This window comes from Paramormyrops kingsleyae, chromosome 3, assembly GCF_048594095.1.
Source record: "Paramormyrops kingsleyae isolate MSU_618 chromosome 3, PKINGS_0.4, whole genome shotgun sequence".
In the NCBI taxonomy this organism is placed as follows: Eukaryota; Metazoa; Chordata; class Actinopteri; order Osteoglossiformes; family Mormyridae; genus Paramormyrops; species Paramormyrops kingsleyae.
This window is the reverse complement of record NC_132799.1, coordinates 33,759,284-33,782,191: the sequence shown is the minus strand read 5'-3', so window position 1 is coordinate 33,782,191 and position 22,908 is coordinate 33,759,284. Positions and strand designations below refer to the sequence as shown.

The 22,908-nt window shown below is 42.0% G+C and overlaps 2 long non-coding RNA genes and 1 gene segment (V, D, J or C); 2 read left to right on the top strand and 1 right to left on the bottom strand.

Annotated features, from left to right (window-relative positions):
- Window positions 1-9,658: 9,658 nt before the first annotated feature.
- LOC111836757 (uncharacterized) lies at window positions 9,659-11,220 on the bottom strand. The gene is made up of 2 exons (XR_011989621.1): window positions 10,952-11,220; window positions 9,659-10,847 (listed from the first exon to the last, which is right to left on the bottom strand). It is a non-coding gene; the product is annotated as an uncharacterized lncRNA (long non-coding RNA).
- A 221-nt stretch (window positions 11,221-11,441) lies between these two features.
- On the top strand, window positions 11,442-12,275 carry LOC140588258 (uncharacterized). Its single transcript, XR_011989622.1, has 3 exons — window positions 11,442-11,505; window positions 11,815-11,895; window positions 12,248-12,275. It is a non-coding gene; the product is annotated as an uncharacterized lncRNA (long non-coding RNA).
- Window positions 12,276-19,351: 7,076 nt separating this feature from the next.
- On the top strand, window positions 19,352-22,013 carry LOC111836758 (Ig lambda chain C region-like). The segment is given in 2 exon segments: window positions 19,352-20,284; window positions 21,482-22,013. Coding segments are annotated over 2 exon segments (375 nt in total).
- The last annotated feature ends 895 nt before the right edge of the window (window positions 22,014-22,908 follow it).

The following is a 22,908-nucleotide window of genomic DNA, read 5'->3' as shown; positions in this document are numbered from 1 at the left end:
ACCACATCATCGCCTCATTCTTCACAAAATGGAGGAAAACCTATTCTAATTAAACTCATTTAATCAATCATCATTATGTTAAATGGACAGAATATTGTCTCGTGAAATACATCATTGTCACAATGTAACTAAAATACATGAAACTGTTAACCCCATTTAATACAGTCAGTTATCATATGAGACAATCTGCTGCTCTCTGACACAGGGTGAGCCCCCACCTCACTCTAACCCCAGGGGGACTGGGGGACATTTGCCTGCTCTATTCTGGGGGCAGCAGAACCATCCTGCTCAGTTCATGCAAATATGAGTTTCGCTCCAACGGCTGAGAGTTTAGTTTCAGGTCTTAAAACAGGCTGGACTGGGGCAGCTGTGAGGGGGAGGGACTGAACCCATTTCTGATCAGGGGACTGGAAGCTGAAATGTCAGCTACTCACTGGGTACATCAGTACTTTTTAAATTATTTAATAGGAACAATTTTTTTTTGTAAGATCAGTCCCAGAATGCAGTTCACTAGTTACCTGCAGTAGTCCCCCTCCCCACCATGGACACGCCCACCTCCAGAGGATACTATTGTTTAATTATGCATACATGAAATCAGTGTATTTTTTAAGCTAAGCCAAACCCTAATGCTGTCTATGCTTTCTGTGTTTTATATCTATTTATCATTAGTCGGTTCACTCCTTCTGTGATCTTTGGCCTGTACTACTAAACGGGGTTACTGGCTTATCGGGGTAACTTGTCGGATTTGAGGTACCACGGTTTAAATGGACTTCGTATTCATTCACTTACATTTTGCCCAGACTACCTTAAATCTGACAAGTTACCCCGATAAGCCAGCAACCCTGCTTTGTAGTACAGGCCACTGGATTTGTTTGATCAGCTCTGGTTTCCACTAGGGGTGCAAGTATCAAATATTTTGATATTCGATTCGACTAATAGTTGTTTCAGGAAGTGCATTGTTGAAAAAAGGCTTCTTTTCAAGACAATACAACAGCATTGAAAAGTAGGTACTCTTACTGTGCTAAACATGACTTTCAATTAAGCTAACCGAAATAATCTCACAGAATTCGCCGATGCACCTGGACATTTCTGTTTCAAACACTCTTTCATGCACATCCTGCTGTTATGTCACGCCGGTTTATTTTTGCACTGTCTGCCATTTCTAACCACCTTAATTTCCCTGCTTTTTCCTCTCCGTTTGAGGTGACTTGCCACTAGGTGACACCCCGTGTTCAGGGATGGATTATGGGTTGTGTGGGCCCCTGGGCAAAACGTTCACAGCATTGTCTGGGATGGCTAGTTGCTACGTCATCATGCCACTTGTGGGTCCAAACTAGTGCGGCTACCGTGTTGTAAAAGCAGAATGATGTTGACAAAACTATCTTTTGCCGCTTTTTACCTCGGAAAAAGTGAAAAGAAGGTGGCTTAAGTTGATACAGTAAGTTGGATCTCAAATTATAATCAGTACAGCCTAATGCCATTACCTCACGTTAATGTTAGAACCAGGTTACCCATCTCTGTTTATAGAGACAGGTAGCAACGTAGCACAACCAGATCGTACCATAACAAACATTATTTGTTTGAATAATCCAGAATGTGCCAGTTCGAAATAGAAATGGAAATGTCTATAAAAGTGAACCAAAATGCCATGTACCTGTTATAACCTGCAATTGTTGCTTTGCAGCTTTCCCAAAGAAGACAATTACATCCTCGTAGCTAGGGGGCAGTCATATCATGCGCAGGGCCAGGCATGCACCCATTTCCCTTTAAAGTTCCTATAGCAGAGCCGGGGGCTCCCTGAAAGCAAAATTATGAATATTTGCTGCAGCCCAAGTTTTCACCTTTAGTTCATTTTGTATTTCATATTAAATTGTTTTTTTTTTTTATTCGAAATATATTGTATATAAGTATTATAAATAACTACGATGAGTTTGACACCCCACCCTGGGTTGCTCCCTGCCTTAATTGTGCCCATAGCCTCTGGGATAGGCTCCGGACCCCCCGCAACCGTAAATAGGACAAGTGGATGGATGGTATTACAAATACTATGGTTTTGTGTCTTTGTACAAAATTTTCAAAAAAAAATTTAACTATGTCCTTCTACTGTCACAAAGCCTCAGAAATATCTCTTTCCACCCAATATTTGGATATAAAGTAGTCAGTCTCACTGTCACACTAGTTGAGTGAGGTAAAATGAGATTTACTTACCCAGTGCACATTGGGGGAACCTGGCACAGTGCCAGTTACAAATATGTGTAAATGTGTAATAAGGGAAGGTCGTATAAGCGAGACAATACTGTAGTTTTAAATAGTGTGTATTGTGCTGTACTTATAATGTCATGTGTGTGAACTTGTTGTGCTTCATAATTATTGTGCTTGATGGATGTGTTTACATGCCCACCGTATATGTGGGGGCTAAGGGGGCTAACCCAGTGGGACTGTTGGTTACTGTCACCGGCAAGAGGGTGAAATTCTGGCTTCACTTGCAGCTGATCTCCAGTGCTATGTGTAGCATTGATACCCCAAGTATGCCTGCAGAAATCAACCATGCTGACCGTGGTGGTGGAGCAAGCAGAAGATGCAGAGGGAATCCTGGCTGTGTCACACAGTGCACCATGGAGTCATGCTTGCATCAGAGAGTGTCCAGAAGTGGAAGACAGGGAGACCGTGGGCACTGCAATCCCAGCAGCTGGACAATGGCACCACCCCCAGTGGTGCACCCTCTGCTATTGCTACGGAGAATCAGAACACACACCCCTTGACTGTCCCGTCCCGCTCCACGGCCATGCCCTGCACAGCAGTCAGGAAACACAAGTGGGAGGTGCTGTGAGGGGGGCGTCACCCACACCACACGCTATCTCAGCCCCTGTGTGGACACACCAGGTGGGCCGACTGGGAGAGAACCATGGGTTATATATCAACTGCCACAGTAAGGACCTGATGGGGGAGCATAGAACCAGCTCAAAACCCTCCTGAGCTCTTATCAGGACATCATCTCTGCCAGGGACAAAGGCTGCTGCCCCACCTCACTCATGCAGCACAGCATCGACATGGGAGGGGCCCTGCCCATCTGCCTGTGACCTCATCGACAAGGACTAGAGCAGTGGATCAAAAAGAGGCTTCAGCGATAGCAGTGATCAAGCCTTCTGACAGCCCATGGGCAGAACCCGCAGTCGTCATCAGGAAGAAGGATGTCCTGGCATTTCTCTGTTGACTACTGGAGGCTAAACACTGTCACTGTTTATCATCGTATGCGGATCGGTTTATCGTCTGTTACATGCGTCTGTGTGTGTTATTTTGACAAACGTCCATGTATCCATGACATAGCTGATATATGTGATCCAAGCATTTCAGAAACTATGGCTAAATATTGAATTGAACTGAATAAAGAGAAAAGACAAACTAGAACAGGATAAACTTTACTACTGCTGAATATATAATTGCAACAGTATGCATAGTACTGCTGCAGTAAAGCACAAACGTTCATTGTTGCTGCACAAACCAGAACAGACAAACAGAAGTCATTTTATTATTTTCTGATCATATGGGTGCCAGTGTCATGCAGGTATTTGAAACTGGCTGGGATGAGAATAGATTAAGTACATGAAGAGAGCTCTCTGATTTCTACCCTTGTTCAAAATGAAATGCTAAAGTTGAGACTATTTGATGAGATCTCTTCTGAAACTTAAAGGAGGCTGTTATGAGATTGTGTGTGTATTTTTGCTTGGGAAAAAAATGAGAGACAGGAGAAACTAATCATAATCTGATTTTGGTGTCACACAGACCTCATAGTTGTCTAGGAGAAATAAATAATTTTGAGATGTCTTTTCCTCAGGGTTGGCATCCTTAGTTTGCAATATTGACACCACCATGTTTATATGAATGTGCAGAAACTAAAATTAAGACATCCCAAGTCAACTTATCAAGCTGATAATCACCTTCATAATTCCATTTTAAGATGAATGCGACAATCAGGGTTTGTTAACCTGGCTCTGTCAAGTAAAGTCTGTGGATGCAAAACTCACTTCATACTGCTCCACACAGGAGGGTGCACATAATTCAGGGGATTAACTGGAAAGTTTAGGGATGGGGTGCGGTCAGGGATCAAGCCCATCTACACAGCTGCGAGCAACTGTTAAGGTTATGAAGACAGAGAGAGAGAGAGAGAGAGCAGGAGCAGTGGCCCAGTCCCCTGGGGGGCTCCTGATGGATGCTGTCTATGAAGAATCATTGCTGCAGATGGGATCAGCAGTAATCTTACCCAGGGCCAGGAAACCTCAGTCACAGCATCACTGGTGGCCCTTGCTGCAGGCAGTCACAGTGGGTCTACAGTTAGATGTGGCTCCTGTGGAAACTGCTGATGGTCAATTCCATCTGACAGTTCAGTTTTATTCTGATTCTCATTATTTCTGTTACCCATGAATTCATGATGATTGTTCAATTTACAACTGTCTTTTTTCAATCATAAAGAAGTTTACACCTTCTGTTAGTAACTACATTTGATCTCCTACAATTATTGTTTTGCATATTTTTGTACATAACTTAAAATTAACTTTATCTCGGGGGAAATTCTTCATAAAATTTATTATGAAATTAGAATATTTTATGCAAGGGAGAGGACAGGAAACATAGATATACTATACAAGCATTCCCAATATATAATTCACAATGAAATAGATCATATCTGTGTGTATTCAGTCAGTCACACTGGTTTAATCTGCCCTGGGGGACTTTAGTTTAACTTGCCCCTCAGCACCTGCAGTGAGTCCCAGCTGCAGCAGTGCAGTCACTGTGCAGCCTGACTGAGGGAGGTTTTTGTACGGCTCTGTATCACTGTGTGAACACGTATTGACTATTGGGGTAGTGGAAACTCTGACAGTAATAATCTCCTGCATCTTCAGCCTGGACTCCACTGATGGTCAGAGTGAAGTCAGTACTAGATCCGCTGCCACTGAATCGAGATGGAGTCCCAGAGTTAAGGGTACTTGCATAATAGATCAAGAGTTTAGGAGCTTCTCCAGGTTTCTGTAGATACCAGGCTAAACCATCATTGTCATATACAGCCGAACTGACTTTACAGCTCATAGTGACAGTCTGTCCATGGGGAACAGCTTTTACTGCAGGAGTCTGAGTCACAGTGATCTGACCACTGGATTCTGAAAATAAGATTAAAATGTAAACATGTTAGTAAAAAAACAGCAAGTCAAATACTAATAAACCTTGATATTAGCTTTAGCATATCTAAACATGAATGACTATGTATGCAGTAGATCAACTTAAATTATCAATAATAAATGAATAAATGTATTTAGCCTGAAAACAGTGAGTTTATTAGTCATATTGACTCGCACATGTAATTATTGAATTTCTGATTGAGTGACTAAAGCTGTAATATATTTGCCAATAAAAAGTACAGAATATTACCTTGAGAGAAAAAGGAAAAGACCACAATGAAGATGCTGATAGACGCCATAGCTGTGTTGGTGTCTGTCGCTGTGAAGTACAGACAGCTGTCAGTCATGAAGTGTTATGAACAGGATTATAAGCACCATCAAGGCACTGAAGCATGTGCTGCTTATGCAAAGTGTCTCCTCTATGCAAATTACCATCCTGGGCCATCAGACCCATAGAGTGAAGGTTAATGGGCCACACTGGACCCAATCCAAGCTCAAGTGGATCTGTAATTAATATAATATAATATAATATAATAAACCACCTCCTTTTTTACTTTGGCCCAGCGCATCCTCATCAAACATTTCTTGGGTTAGGATTATTGGTATAAAGTGGTATTTAAAGGGAAGTTCAACGCAAAACTGAAAGTGACGCTTTTGTGCTATGTATCCGTCAAGATTGGTCTTCTCTCGAATATAAGCAATGTCTCTTACCAGAATTCATGACCTGGTTAGTCAAGATAATCCACACTTTCTAGTGAGCCGTTTAGTGTAGGAACTATTTTCTTCTAACCTCCACACACCAATCGTATCATTGCACCGAAGACATCGCCGAGGTCTATCAATCAATCAATCAATCAATCAATCAATCAATCAATCAATCAGTCAGTCAGTCAGTCATCTATGGCTCTTCCCACATTCAACATCTCCATTATTACATTTTACTCATGATGCATCTGTAGTTACTAACCTGTAGCAGAGATAACAACTAATGCTCTAGTTAACAACATGGGCTTGTAAGTATATGGCTGTTGGACCGTAACCTGTAAATACAATATGGTGAAATATGCGATTTAGGATGAAAAAGACTGCTAGCTACTACCACTAGAGGGCAGCAAAAGAACACATTTTTAGTAATATGTAAACGACAGAAAAATGTCGAAAATTTAAAAGACGAGTGCTAACTGCAACCACTAGAGGGAAATAAAATTGCATTGAAAACAATTTTTTAATTGTTATACAACACAAACCAACATAAATTAATTAATGGCAGAAACAAGGTGTTCACTTTGCAGTCACAATAGGGCATAACAATAAAGGTTAACGAGATAATTTATCAACACACTATAAATTCTTCTATTACCAGTGAGATTAAGTCTCAGCACAGATAATGTCTCCAGTTAAATTAAAGAATATTAAATCATAGACAACAAATCACTTAATTAAGCTTTGTGCTGAATTTTGGGGATTTAAAAACTCCTCAGTTGGATTTGCCTTAGCACAATGCTATTTCATGCCATCATAAACAGTGAAAAAAGCTTGGAGATGTAATATTTGCTTGATCCGACACTTGAAGGAGCTGAATATGAGAATGGAGCCCTTTTAGAAGGAGCCCTAAAATGAACCCTGTTGTGCATGGTCTCCTGCCAGCTTCATTACCAACCTTTTATAAACCGCAGATCCAAAAGGCAGCACATCCCCTCTGATCCGGCACCCATGAAGCAGGGAGAGGGAAGCTGATTGAAACACTGCTTCACAAATATGTGAAGAGCATGTGGGCTCCCAGATCTGCACTACAGCATTCAGGAGATCTGGACAGTTACAGACTTTCTCAGTCTACAGCACAACAGGGTTCCCCGAGGACTGGCTTGGGAAACACTGGTTTAAACGAATTTCAGATACTGTCAGTCAGACTGTACAGTAATTGCACTACTACACTCACTGCAGGTGCTGAGGGGGAAGATAATGATTTGAGGTATTCATAAAGCAGATAACTAATACATGTTCTATGTTAACTCCAAAACAATATGATCTATGAGCTATAGAAAGCAATATAACATGTTTTATTGTGACACTGATTGAGACGTGTGTCAATGGAATGGAGTATCGGGCACGTCGGAAGCTTAATGGGCGTATGGCAAAGTCAGGCATTTAATTACAGATATCTGCTAATCTTAGTCATTATGATTAACCCTAACCCTAACCTACTGTATATGTCTGGTGAATATCTGGCCTCTTTCTGAAATGACATGTACCTCCTGTATGCTGAAAAGTTGTTTAAGAGATAGCTGAACTAGCCTGAAATGTTAACGCTAGCTGAGTGACTGTAATGTTAGTTTGCTAGCTAGTAGCATTAGTGTATAAATGCCTAGAATAAATTAAATGCGTTGCTTTATATATGAAGTGATCTTATTTTTGTTGCAAGTCATGCTAATTACAAGTGTAACTGACAGTATTTTCAGCCAATAGGAATATCCTTTTGGCATGTCTGCTCTATTGGACATGTCGCCTTTTGACACGCCCATTACTCTATCCTGTAGAGACCTATACAGTACTTGGATTGCTTTGGAATAATTGCAGTTGTGTCCCTCTAGTGGCCATAAAAGGAAGTTACATGGGAAAGCATTACATCTAGCCTTGATCACTCAGGAGTCGACAGCAGACTCTCTATACACAGTGATGGTAACACTTTGCCACAGTCCTTTGAAACACAGGTATCAGATGTAATGTGCTGGGATGTTACGTGCCACTTCATTGGTGGGTTTTGTTTTAGACTGCTGTGCTTCACTGATTGTATGTTTTAGGTAATCTGGGAAGCTGGATGCAGCTGGATGCATTAGTACAAACAGCCTGCTCCTCCAGACAGCGTTTACCATCAGGCACCGCTACACCCTGAGAGCTGGGTTTTGACTGCTTTCATCACAGATATGGACTTACAAGACTTGCTGAATGTGGACAATTACTTAGGCAACACCATTCTATGAGGACACACTTCTGAAAAGCATGAAACTTAACAAGCTTTAACAAACACTTAAAAAAACTGCACTAATTTCTTAGCCTGTTGTCACAGTACAGTTCAGCCATTACATGCCCACCTACAGTATGATACATCGTTCTCCTGGTACAATGAGGCTGAGGCTGACATCATAGGCTTGTTTCTGTCTGGTCCACTAGAAGGTTCTCCACTGTGGGGCCGTAAATCACTGGAGCTCCACATCTGGGCTGGACCTCGTTTCTTTTAAAATTATGAAGATGAATATTTCTCATAATATCTTAAGCTACATAAAGGAAGTGGTGGAAAGTAACAAAGTAGACAATTACTCGTTACTCTACTTAAGTACATTTTTCACATCTGTACTCTAAGTATTTTTAGTCATGTACACTTTTGACTTTTGACATCAGGAATTAAATGTTCAAGTACTTTTACTTTAATACTTTAAGTATATTTACAAGCAAGTACTTACTAATCTCTCAATGACAAATCACAGAGCATATATTTCATGATCTAATATCATCAAATCTTCCAAGCATTACTCAAACAAAAATAGCATGCTGTTAAATGCTTGGTTGTGTTTTGTATGTTCGATACGCTATTATCGCGTTAAGTTTGACAGCTCTATTTTAAATATAGTATTTGGCAATTTTTGTTTGATCTATTTCATAAAAACAATTATGTAATTTATACCAAAAGACTTTTGCACAGATCAAACAGGCCGATATAAAATTAGTTTTTTGTATTTTTCAATTTTTAAAATACAAAATACTGTAACTTATTTTGTGATTTTTTATTTTTGATTTTTACAATTAGTTAATCCTATATTTTGTTGCATTTTTGCCCATCTGTAACTATGACTGGGTGATATGTCATTGTAACGAAAGTTAGCATTACAATTTAACTAGTGTTCCAGCTAGTAATTGAGCATGCCTGAAATACTACATGCACAGCCTGGTAATGTCTGAATTTTAAGCCTGATGTGCCTTTTTGTAATCCAAAAAAAAAACAAAACATGCAGCGGAACAGACAAGGTCTTAACAGTGCACTTAACATGAAGCCCTGCACATGTTCTGACCCACTTAACCAATTCCAACCAGCAGCAGTGCAGAGACGCGGCCCTGTGATGGTCCACCATCACATACCACATCCTCAAAACGACTTACGTATACAAAATATCTTTGTATATCTATTTCCCTACGCATTTGGATTTCAGGAACAAGTAAACAATATACTAAAGACATTTGTAACCACAGTGGAGACTTCTATAACTGCACTACTTATCCTGAAGGGATAAATTGTCACCCACATGGAAGGACAACAGGCAATGTAGGTGCATCCATATCAATTGTGTAGTGCATAACTGTCCTGTTACACAACGCAAAAAAACAGACCTACACACTATCTTGCTATTGATATGTCAGTAATTGAAGTTAAATTAGCCTGCCCTGTTTTTTAATGATTGTTTTGATGCAGGTGAAAAGAATATAGATGGTCAGGTGCATCACTTTTTATATTTATTGTACATACAAAAATGCCATGTTGTTTGTATATGTGCAAAATAAGTTTATAAAAATCTTTTGTGTGTGTCTTCACTTTCCCTGTCTATCAAAGTAGTCCATTAATGCAGCTTGCACAGCAATTCCTTCAGCATGCGCTTCCTCGGACAGCACAGATGATGTGGGGGGCTGCAGATCGGCATGCATGTCTGGCAGCTCATCCAGGAATGCATCTCCATGCTCCTCGCAGATGTTGTGCAGCACACAGCATGCTAGCGCCATCTTCTTCGTCAGCTCTAGTTTACAGTCATTCCTTTTCAAAAGGCACCGCCATCTTCCTTTCAGCCTGCCAAATGCCGCTTCAGCTACGGAACTCACGCTGCTTATTTTGCTGTTGAATCGTTGATGCGGATGTGCCAGCAGTTCAGTGTCAGCAAAAGGTTTAAGGAGCCACTTTAGAAGGGGGTAAGCTGGGTCTCCAATCAGGTAATGTCCAACGTTGTGGCCTGCTATGGTGATTTTGTGTTGACCTAGCAAATTTCCATCTTGCAGTCTGTCCCACAAGTCTGATTGTTGCAATACCCTTACAGTATGCACACTGCCTGGGAAGCCCACACAAACATCCCAGAACTGACCTTTTCCATCCACAGTTCCCTGTAAAAATATAGAATGCCATCCCTTGTCGTTAAAGTAATCACTAGCAAATTCCTCTGGTGCTAGAATGGGTACGTGGCTTCCCTTTATCACACCAACACATTGCGGTACTCCCCACTGATTGTTGAAGAACTCCGCCATGTCCATACATTTTTCAGCATTGGGGAAGGCGATGTGTATAGGGAGAAGAACATTAATCACAGCATTGCACACCTCCTGGACGCACTGGCACACTGTACTGTTGCCTACCCCAAAAAGGCGACTGACAGTGCTGTATTCAATATTTGTAGCAAATTTCCAAATTGCGATTGCGACCCGCTTTTCCACTGGAACACACAAACGGAAGTTCGTGTTGGACCGCTGAAGTACAGGATTAAGTCGCTGGCAGATGTACTCAAACGACGCGCGGGACACCCGGAAATTTTGAATGAACTGGGTCGGGTTAAATCCAGGAACAATAACATCCCACCAGTGCATTGAACGTGGATGGCTCCACACAATACGAGACTTTCGATTCTTTCGTAACGCCGTCTGTGAAATAAAAGGGAATTGTCTGTTAGCTGCTAGTAATACACATATAACATGCTCCACTGTTTTTTTTTTTTTTTTTTTTAAAAAACATCTAGTAAACTTACCAGGCGTAGTGCACGTATTCGATGACGATGTGAGACATGTAGAGAACGTCGTCGTTGTGCCACGAACATGGACGTAATTTGCAGCAGCATATTATTTAAATTGATTCGCCAGGCTAACAATAACGTAAGTATTCGTAGTAAATTCAATACAGTCTTGCGTTCACGACTTCTCACACGCTCCTCCATCTTTGTTTTTACTTCCGGAACACAGGACCCCTTCCAAAGCGACACGTGCGCGCTGACATCATCGGCACCAGTGAGTGAATTGAGGGAGGAGCCGAACCCGTATTCGGCAACGCACAAATATTGGGGTTTTCACGAATTTTTATTTCGTGCAAATATTTTTGTAATTGTTTTCGGGAAATTAAATAAATTATCTAAATAGCTGGTGTTCCACATAACTCTGAGCGCTTGTGTATTTGTGCTTCGTCTGCTTGATTGCATATACGCCGAGGTCCCAAAGGTTTAAAACAAGGGTTGAAGAATCCTGATTGGAGCAGGATACCACGTGTAGCTAGTGTAAACAAAGTGACCGCGCTACCCGCCGTATAATGGTACAGTACATCTAACTTATAGTACTAATAATACTTAATAGCGAAAGTAGACCTGTATTTCATTTGTTTTTTATATATATATATCATTATTTAGGCCTATAAGGATTGGGGTTCAGAGTTGCTGTACGTTGATTTTAGCAGTGAGGCGCAAATTTCCTGGATTTCAGGAAATAATGTTTCCCTGTGGTATTTGGGCAACATAGTATGTGAGAATTGCTTGTCAAGAGTTGCCGTGCGTCTGTTTTAGCAAAAAACACGGTAGTGGGGGCAGCAGTCTAAGTAGAGATGCCTCAACTTCTTTCTCTTCAGCCACCTTCTCCAGCTCCACCGAGGGAATACCAAGGCGTTCCCAGGCCAGCCGAGAGATGTAATCTCTCCAACGTGTCCCAGGTCTGCCCTGGAGTCTCCTCCCAGTTGGATATGTGTGACACTCACAAAATGTGTGGTCACAATTTTATGTAATTTTGGTATGTTTATGTCACAAAGAGAATGTTATTTTATTTAAAGGAAAATGTTTTTAATTTGAGTTATAATGGACAAGGTGTTGCCTTTATAATGTATGTATGTTTAATTAGGAATGGGAAAAGGAGTAATTAAGGTACCCTCAATGTTGTCAGTAGAGGGCAGAGTGACGTTTTGATTGTTAGTGTGAGTAGACGTCACTTCCTCAGTATACTGAGCGAAGCTGTTCAACTAAGGAAAAGCAAGTGTCATCTCTCCTGTTCTTTCTCCTATTTTACAGGAAATCACCTCTGATTATCGGTCCCTGTAACATATGCATCAAGGAGGGTAAACTCATTTTCTGCCACTAGAATCCACAATCCCCTTCTTCCATTCACTACCCAAAGCTCATGACCACAGGTGAGGGTAGGAGCGTAGATCGACCAGTAAATCATTAGCTTTGCCTTTCGGCTCAGCTCTCTCTATTACAGAATAATACAGCGTCCACATTACTGTCGATGCTACACCAATCCTCCTGTAGATCTCCTGCTCCCTTCTTCCCCCATTTGTGAACAAGAGCCCAAGATACTCCTCCATTTGAAGCAGTAATTCATTCCCCTACCAGAAGAGGGCCTGTTATGGGGGCTTAAGCCCCCCTGAAATAGGCCTAATGTCGCCCCTGACAGTGACCGTGGAGCCCCTCAGGAAGCACAAGGCGCTGGGCTGATACACCATGGATGGGATGCTGGTCCATCACAGGACAAACACTACAGTCAAATTAGAGACACCAGTTTTCCTAACTGCGTGTGTTTGGACTGGGGTGGCGGTACTGGATCACCCAGAGTAAACCCACAGGAATACAGTGAGAACATGAAAACACACACTGGCAGGACTGGGAAATTAACCCACAACCCCTGAGATGGGAAATCACAGGGCTGCTGGCTGTAACACCAAAAGCTGAGCATATGCTGATATTCAAGGGTTCTGCACGGCCTGGTACCAGCCAAAGCCCCAAAGAAGCTCTTAAATACCTTCATAGTATCATTTAATGCTGAGTGCAGCAATCAGGGTTTGTTGACCTGGCTCTGTCAAGTTAAGTCGGCGGATGTAAAACTCACTTCACAGTACACCACACAGGAGGGTGTGGATAATTGAGGGGATTAACTGGAAAGTTCAGGGAAGGGGTGCGGTCAGGGATTAAGCCCATCTACACACCTGCGAGCAACTGGTTATGAAGACAGAGAGAGAGAGAGCAGGAGCAGTGGTCCAGTTCTCAGGGGGTTTCCTGATGGATTCTGTCTATGAAGAATTATGGATGGGATCAGCAGTAATCTTACCCAGGGCCAGGAAACCTCAGTTACAGCATCACTGGTGGCCCTTGCTGCAGTCAGTCACAGTGGGTCTACAGTTAGATGTGGCCCCTGTGGAAACTGCTGATGGTCAATTCCATTATTTCCGTTACACATTAATTCATTAGCATAATTCAATTTAAGACTGTCCTTTTCAACATTAAGAAGTTTACACCTTCTGCTAGTAATTGATGTTATATTCTGTTAATTAGTAACACAACACTGTGATGTTCAAATCACTGTCCTACTCAAATGATAGATGAATAATTAACAGCTTCATACAAACAATCGTACAAAACTTCCATAAACACCAAAATGGGACAACGACTTCAAAATGTCATTCCAGATGGTTTGATCCCATTGGACTCCTACAGCAAGGATCCTATATTCAGTTCACTACATTTGATCTCCTACAATTATTGTTTTGCATATTTTTGTACATAACTTAAAATTAACTGTATTTATCCCAGGGGGAAATTCTTCATGAAATTAAGAAATTTGAATATTTTATGCAAGGGACAGAACAGGGAACATAGATATACTATCCAAACATTCCCAGTATATAATTCACAATGAAATAGATCATATCTGTGTGTATTCAGTCACACTGGTTTAATCTGCCCTAGGGGACTTTAGTGTAACTTCCCCCTCAGCACCTGCAGTGAGTCCCAGCTGCAGCAGTGCAGTCACTATGCAGACTGACTGAGCGAGGATTTTGTACAACTTTGTATCACTGTGTGAACACCCAGCTACCACCAATGTTGTGTTCACTCTGACAGTAATAATCTCCTGCATCTTCAGCCTGGACTCCACTGATGGTCAGAGTGAAGTCAGTACTAGATCCACTGCCAGTGAATCGAGATGGAGTCCCAGAGTAATGGGTCCTTGCTAGATATATTAGGAGTGTAGGAGCTTCTCCAGGTTTCTCTAGATACCAGGCTAAATGATTATTGTTGTATACAGCCGGACTGACTTTACAGCTCATAGTGACAGTCTGTCCATGGGGAACAGCCTTTACTGCAGGAGTCTGAGTCACAGTGATCTGACTATTGGACTCTGAAAATAAGATTAAAATGTAAACATGTTAGTAAAAATATTACAGCAATTCAAATACTAATAAACCCTGATTGTGAATAACTCCATATGTATTAGATCAACTTAAATTATCAATAATAAATGATAATTGTATTTAGCCTGAACACAGTGAGTTTAAAAGTTATATTGATCTGTACCTGTAATTTTTGAATTTCTAAATGAGTGACTAAAACTGTAATATATTTGCCAATAAAAAGTACAGAATATTACCTTGAGAGAAAAAGGCAAAGACCACAATGAAGATGCTGATAGACGCCATAGCTGTGTTGGTGTCTGTCACTGTGAAGTACAGACAGCTGACAGCCATGAAGTGTTATGAACAGGATTATAAGCACCATCAAGGCACTAAAGCATGTGCTGCTTATGTAAAGTGTCTCCTCTATGCAAATTACCATCCTGGGCATTCAAGCCCATAGAGTGAAGGTTAATGGGCCATGCTGGACCCAATCCAAGCTCAAGTGGATCTGTAATTAATATAATATAATATACACAGCATGGCATGGGGGTGCAGTGGTTAGTACTGCTGCTTCACACCTGAGACCAGGATTCAAGTGTCCACCAGAGTTCCACATGTGTGGAGTTTGCATGTGCTCCCTGTGTCATTGTGGGGTTTCCTCTGGGTTTTCCAGTTTAACCCCACAGCCCAAAAACATATTGAGGTTAATTGGGGTTAACAGATTGCCCATGTGTGTGTGAGTGTGCCCTGCGATGGGTTGGCTCCCCATCTTGGGTTGTTCCCTGCCTTGCACCAATAGGCTCTGGACCCCCTGTGACCCTGAGCAGGTTAAGTGGTTATAGGTAGCTAGACAGAAGCAGACGGACCACAGCAAGGCAAAGTAGGGCCATCAAAGTAAAGTTAAAAAACATAGTTTTATTTTTTTTCTCCAAATGTTGTCATGTTTAAATAGACACTGTAAGCAGAGTACTTGACTACTAAAAACGAATTATTTAAACAGTATTTGTACAAAATTTATTCTGTCCCAAGCTTTTTCATACATGTAAGTGGTTGGTCATTATAACCGTGATCACTATAAGCAGTTTCCACTGTAACTTACTTTTCGCCATTGGCTCTATTGAAAAGTACGCCCGGGAAAAGTGTCCTCCAGAAACACTTCCGTTGTGTTGTTGTTAGTTGCAGCGCGGTTCCGAAGTTGCGGTTGTTTTTTGTATTTGCGGCGTGTCTGTGAATGTGCAGCGTGGTTATAAAATGTGGTTCGCATGTGTTGTCATTTTGATGAAAGTGTTTTCTTAATTTGTGTAGCGTCTATAAATCTGCATTGTGTTTGGAGGTTCGTTATGAACTTAATATGCTTTGTTGCTTTGCAGCGCATTTCTCTATCAGACGTGCATTTCTTTATTTTGAATTTCGCTGGGCATTCTCAGCCACCGTACTTCATGGTTAATTTATGCTTTTGTAGGACTCTGGCAATTGTTGCAATGCTGATACTTGCCACCCACTCAAATACTGTGTTGTCTGCCAGAACTCTGTCTTGGATCTCCAGGAGACTTATTGCATTGTTAGCAGTGACCATGTCAACAATAATAGTTTCCTGTTCATCGTTGAAAATTCTGTCTCTGCCCCTTGTGCAAGGTAATCTTTGGGTCCTATAGATGAAAAGCAACACTCAAAGTATGTCAATGTACTATATATGGTACATACTGTAATATGCAGTTCTGTCTGACACTAGTGAAGGATATGCATCTTACCTGTTGGTTTGGTGGAAAATTATGATTGATGTAACTGCGCCACAGATTTCTAACCCTGCCTCTCTGAAAGAGAGTCCATGATTGATAACATGGTCAATGAATGTAGCCCTTATTTTATCTGTGACCACTGTGACTTGTGTGAGTCAATCCCCAGACTGATCCTGGAGAATGCCCATTTTAGCAACTCGCACATCTACTGGGCAGACCCCCGCACAAGCTCAGACCTTCCCGGTTAGTCTTTTACCTTTGGGGAATTACAGCTGGTATCTGAGTCCAACTGGTGCAGGCAGCAAGAAGGAGAGCCAGACGATGATGATCCGAGCCTGTGCAGTTTGGGAGTCGTGGTCCGTGAGTTAGGGTTAGGGTTAGGGTTAGGGTTAACCCTAACCCTAACCCTAAGACGCCTCTCCCCGTTCCTTCCTCCCCTGGTATAACCGGTCCATCCTCAAGCACCTTGCCTAAGACATTCTTCACCTCCCAGGGGCTGTACTGGCAGCTGCTGGAGAGTCCTGATGTTCAGGCTTTTTCCAAAGCAACCACACTGCGAACTCAGCTTGCCCGAGATTTGGCAGGGGTAACCCTGACTTCCCAGCCTCAAGAGGTTGATGAGATCGCAGAGAGAACGAGACAGATGTTCCGTATGATAAGGAAGATGGATCGGCCAGTTCATCCTCCAAAACCCTGTCACCGCTCTCTCCCCCTCGACTGAGTAAGTCTCTCCTACCGGTGGAGCCTGCACCTGCCAGGTGATTCAAACGCAAAAAGAAAAGGATGCTGGTGAAAGCCGATCCCAGTGAGACTGCCGCCGTATCCATAATCCTGGTCACAGTGTCTGTCGCTTCCCTGGAACTAGGGATGCACCGAATCCAGGATTCGGATTCGGCCGAATCCTGGGCTTTTTGACGGGGCTCGGTTTCGGCCGAACCTTAGATTTATTTTCCACCGAAACCGAACCCTAGACTTGCACTACGACGTCACACGGCCGTTGATTACGTGAAGGTGTTTACATAGGACCCGTTCGAATGTAGTAGGCTGTAAGAATCTGAAAATGGAACTCGTAAGCAAAAAAAGTTTTGTTTGGCAGTACTTTCAACCAAAAGAAGGCGATTCAAGTCGAGCTTTATGTTCAATTTGCAATGCCAATTTGTCTCGTGGTGGCAAGGACCCTAAGCAGTACACAACATCGCCGATGTTAAAACATTTGCGTCTAAAACATCCAAAAGAATACGAGTTGTGCATGAAGGAATCTACAGACAGCAGCCAAAATGCAGCAACTTCAGGTACGGCAGCTGGACAGTCACAGCTAAAAACGTGTGATAACCAGACGACCATTACTAGCTTTGCTAGCCCTACACCGAACAAACAGTGGTCCTCAGATCACACACGAGCTAAAGCCATTCATGCAGCAGTTTTCCACTGCTGGCAAAAACGGCAAAGATCTACCTCTGTGCGCCACCGACCTCTGTGCCCAGTGAAAGACTTTTCAGTACTGCTGGGGACATTCGTTCCCACACTCGCAACCGGCTGTCACCCGTTAATGCCGAGCGTCTTGTCTTTTTGAAAGGAAACTCTCATTTAATGTGAAAGGTTAGAGCTTTTCCGTTAATTTAATAATGATGCAGAAGATGTGTGTGATCTTCCGTAATATTTTTCGTTTTATTTGGCTACTGTTCTAATCGTAGCCTACTGTTATAAACGAAAACTAAACAGCCCTACTATCCATGTTTAGCCTATTGAGTAAATGTTCAATAACATTAATTTCAGTTAAGTCACCAAACATATTCTGATTTAAAAAAAGAAAAACACTTTTCTTTGCATTGTTGCACTTTTATTGACAGGTTTTGGTTTGAACTTGGGTAAGCATAGGTAATTGTCAAAATAGTTTTTCCCACTTGTCATCCTGGCATAATGTTGCTGCTTATTCTTTTTTTATTCTTTTATTTTTTTTTATTTTTTTTCAGTTTATAAAATAAATTAAATAAAATGAAATAAAAATACACTGCTGTGGACGTTGTTTACTTCATTAATGTGTTTTACTGTGTTAATGAAATAAGGATACGAGTAGGATTCGGTATTCGGTTTCGGATTCGGCCGAATCTTAAACAGTGGATTCGGTATTCGGCCGAACCCCAAAAATCTGGATTCGGTGCATCCCTACCTGGAACTGGGTAATTTAGAGGCCGCTGCCACACCTGGCCCAGGAGAGGCCACTGCTGTGCCCAGCCCAGGAGAACTCGGCCTGGATGCACTCCCCATCTGCCCACTGGCACTCGGCCCAGGGGAGACTGCTGCCTCACCATGTCTAACTGTCACCCTGCTAGCACCCAGCCCAGAAGATGTTTCAAGCACTCCATTAACATCCAGTCCAGAAGAGATCTCACATACACTTCAGGCTTCTAGCCTAAGGTGAGCTGCCTCGTTCCGCCTCCTTTCTGCCGGGCTGCCCGCCTGTGCCCATCGCGATGTTGCAGTGGTCATCCAGGCTTCCACCTTGCCATGGCCGCCTGGTGGCCACCACCAGCCTTGATGACTTGGACCCAGAGGATGTCCTGCTTGATGACTTAGTGTGGGACCTTCTGGGTCTTGCACTCCCATTCCGAGGGGGCCTTCCTCCATCCAGGACTCAGAATGCCCTTGTCCTGAGTCTTTGGACCATCACTGTCACCAGAAGGGAACCAGGTGAAAGACAGGCCAAGTTTCGGTCTCCAAAGAGCCAGATGAGCTCACACCATCTGTGGCAGTCATTCCAGTTGTCATTTCTGTTCCTGCCCCTGTCCATGCTCTCACCCTGTAGAGTCCTTGTCATCCACCTGTTCCTGTCCATGAGTCTCCTCATCGCCCTCCAGTCCCACAGTCCTCTCGTCTCCTGCTTGCTCTGCAATCCCCTCGGCCTCTTCTGTCCTCACCGGCTCTACCTTCACCTTGGTTCCCGCTGGCCCTGCTGGCAGCCTATAGTCCTCCATTCCTGCCAGCCCCTCGACGCCCTCCAACCCAGCCAGCCCTGTGTACTTTTTAACATTATTTACAAGGGTGGCACCAGTCCAGCATGCTGTGCTGTCCGATGAATACTCTCAGTGCTATGACATGTACCATTGATCCGATTCAGTCTGCATATTGCCCAGTTAGGTTCACTGACACATTCTGCACACTACTCTCACTCATTTGAACAATGGCAATGGGGTCTATTGGATCTGGATCTCCTGCTCATACGGAGCCAGCGAAATCCGAGATACATGATTATTTTATTATATTTTTTTTTTATCTTGCACGCCGAGTTATGTTTTTACGTTGGTGTTATAATTCCTCCGATCACCAGGGGTCAGGGTTTGACCACTGGATGACTATAGATTCAATTTCCCTCCTGTGTAATATGTAATATGCAAGTCACCGAGGAAATAATATAGTAAATTATTTTGAAGGTGCAGCCGAGAGGCTTCACGCATAGCATAAAATTGATATAAAGCATCAGTTTAGAGGACATTATGAAGAAATACCGGAGCACCAGGGACTACTTTAATCCACCGTATTCGTTTCAAGATTCACAGTTTACGATTATAAAAAGCAATACTGGTTTTAACAGTCAATGTGTTAAAAATTACAGTGGTTCTTATGTTAAAAAATTGAGAAAGATAACTCTCACGAGTGTCTTGTTAAATATGGGTATTCATAGAGTATTAATTGACCCATTAATGCCTTTACTCTATACATGTAATCACAGACGCGGTCGTAGCGCTGGGAGGTTTTTGTACGGCGTCTCAATCAGGTTCAATCACTGTGGAGAACCTTCGGCGGCGGGACCAGACTGGATATTGGCAGTAAGTATCCAGCTTTTAATCTATAATATGCACGTAGAAATCTTTAACATACATACACGTATACACTTACATTTTATTATTGTTAATGCTAAGAATTCTTATATGGTGATCAGATAATGTAAACATGAGTTGTTGATAATATAATAATATAAATACGCCTTTAGCCAGTTTTCAGCATTTTTAGTTTGCCTAAGTGTAAGAAAATACTATTTTTGACTCGGTAGATTTATACCCATATAGACGAAAATTAGGTATGTCGATCGGTTTGTTAGTTGCCTGTACTACGCTGCTGTGAGGTTTTTGTACGGCGACTGATGCGTTCTGAATCACTGTGGTTAACTTTCGGCGGCGGTACCAGGCTGGACGTTGGAAGTAAGTGCGTCTCTTTGTTATATTAATGTTTGAATACTGGAATTAATTCAGATCAGTCAGTACTCTGGATGAGCAATAGCATGTCGAGACTTAAGTATAAAGGAAATAACGAAATAATGCGATTTTGACAGGTAGAAATATGCGAGCAGCTAATAACGATTATAGTTGTTCCATTGATACTAATTTGTACTTAAATATTTCCGATGCATTTTTCTTTACTTTTTCAACTTACTGTACATGGTATTTATGTTGCGTAATGTACTTCGCATTATGTTAAATAGTGTCTAAATGTGTGGATCAACGACGACGGTATGGAAAATATATCTTAATGATTATAAATGCGGTTTAATGAAGTTTAATCCGTTGAACATAATAACAGGTGATATTTTAGATTTTCATACCTCACACGTACTGTAAATTTTTGTTTAAATAAGTCGTACAGAAAAATCAGACTGGTTTCTAACCTCAGATGGAAACTTATATGGAACGAAGGCAACGTACGTTATTTAGTATTATTTAATTTACGGAATCGTCCGTTTTATTATATAAAGAAATATTTATGCAATTATAGATTCAGCCTACTGAATCTACTGTCATGCTTTACATCAGTGATTCTCAACCCGAGGGTCGCGAGCCAAATTTGGGTTGCTGCAAGTTCTGAACGGGTCGCGAGGCAGAGTTGGAAATGTACGCATTTTAAAACCAGCAAGGTCCTATGCTGATACACGATCAGATTTCCCAGCACCAATCCTAGAATTAACCAATGTAAACGGGTCTTGGGTCTGCATATGTTTAGCGCAAAACTAGTGAATATTCAATAAATCCAAGAAGCCAAACCACAGTTTAATTTAAATTAATTCATGTAATTTAATTAATTCAAAATTCACTGGCAAATCCAGTCAGATTTGTGTGATGGTCATTGATTGGCGTAAATTGCAAAGTGCACTGTGCGCTTGATCATATAGCGTCAATTTAGACCTATAATTGATATAGGGTGAGCTGGAGTGGTAAAAAATTGGGCGGCAGTGCAAAAAAGGTTGAGAACCACTGCTTTACATATTTATGGAGCAGCAATGCTGTCGACACTGATTGAGCCCAGTGTGGCTTTTGCAGTTTGTATGTGTTATTACAGTATATATATATAATTAACAAAGTTTATATTGGACTCTGACCTAAAGTCCCTTTGGTGTCCCCTAGGTAACACAGCCCCCACCCTGACGGTCCTGCCCCCCTCCAGTGTGGAGGTGTCCAGTAAGAACACGGCCACCCTGATGTGCCTGGCCAACAAGGGCTTCCCCTCTGACTGGAAACTGAGCTGGAAGGTGGACGGTAACAGCAAAGCCACGGAGACGAGCCGTGGGCTCCTGGAGAAGGACGGCCTGTACAGCTGGAGCAGCAGCCTGAGCCTCACTGCGGACGAGTGGAAGAAGGCGAGCTCAGTGGTCTGTGTGGCCAATCAGGGCTCTCAGGCTGCTGTCACTCAAACGCTGAAGAGGGCCGACTGTTCAGAGTAGATGAGCTCACTGATGAGATTACTGTGTTTTTACTGTGCTGTGCTACACTCTTCCATAAACTACTTTTTAATGCAGAAACGAAGAGTTTTACTAGCATCCCTTTCATTCATAATTTTGCTTCTGTTTTTAATTAGATTGCTCCCATGTTATGTTTCCTGTTGTGCTCAAGTGATGAATTAAATGCATTTAAGAATAATAAAAACACTTCCAGAGAAGCACGCCTGTTCTTTGCCTCATTTACAAAAGTTTTATTCTTCATTTATGTAGTATGAAGTATATTTATAAAAAATGATTTTAAGTGAAGGCAAAGATGATTTTTATGTAAAGGGACCACAGAGGACACCCAATGTGAGAGGGGGACATGCCGGTCTTGAGAGGTTCAGTCAGGTGACTCATTTGGTGACTCTTTCCATCCACCTGCCCCTCATTCCCTCTAATGCAGACCTGGTCAAATGCCACCCTGTAATGTAATGTCACATGAATAATCACAAACACAACTGCTACTAATATACCAGCACACAAAAAAGCCTCTGTAAGTCATCTATTATAACATTAATGGGACATGAAAATAATTATGACAGAATGGCTTTTGCTGACACTCGAATCCCCCCCCCTCAAAAATAACTGGCTGTCCTGCAGTAATGTGTTTATACTGCTGTGTTCTGTTTCTGGCCTTCCTGTTTAGTGAGCCAGACGAAGCCTCAGGCCTCACAGTTCCGAAAGTCCTCGCTGCCCATGCCGATTGGCTGTGATCTGAGTCACTGTTAAGTCACAAAAGGTAGTGAAGTGCAACATTTAATCATTTATATGACTTATACATATTTCAAAAATGTATAAAATCATTTGGTTTTTAGGAAATGATTATTTTTATTTTAGGACCCTTTAAATCCTATTATACCTATTTTCACAATTCCATTATATTATATTATATTATATTATAGAATTCGAGGTGGATGCTACTGGAGTATTGCACTGTAACCGTGCTGAACCGATAGCCATCTTCATGCTGCCTGCTGAGGTTTCACTGTCCTCATGGGGGCTGATCATTTGCATACCAGTCCATGCAAATTTTAGTTTCAAACCCCTAACGGCTCACGGTGCAGTTTTAGG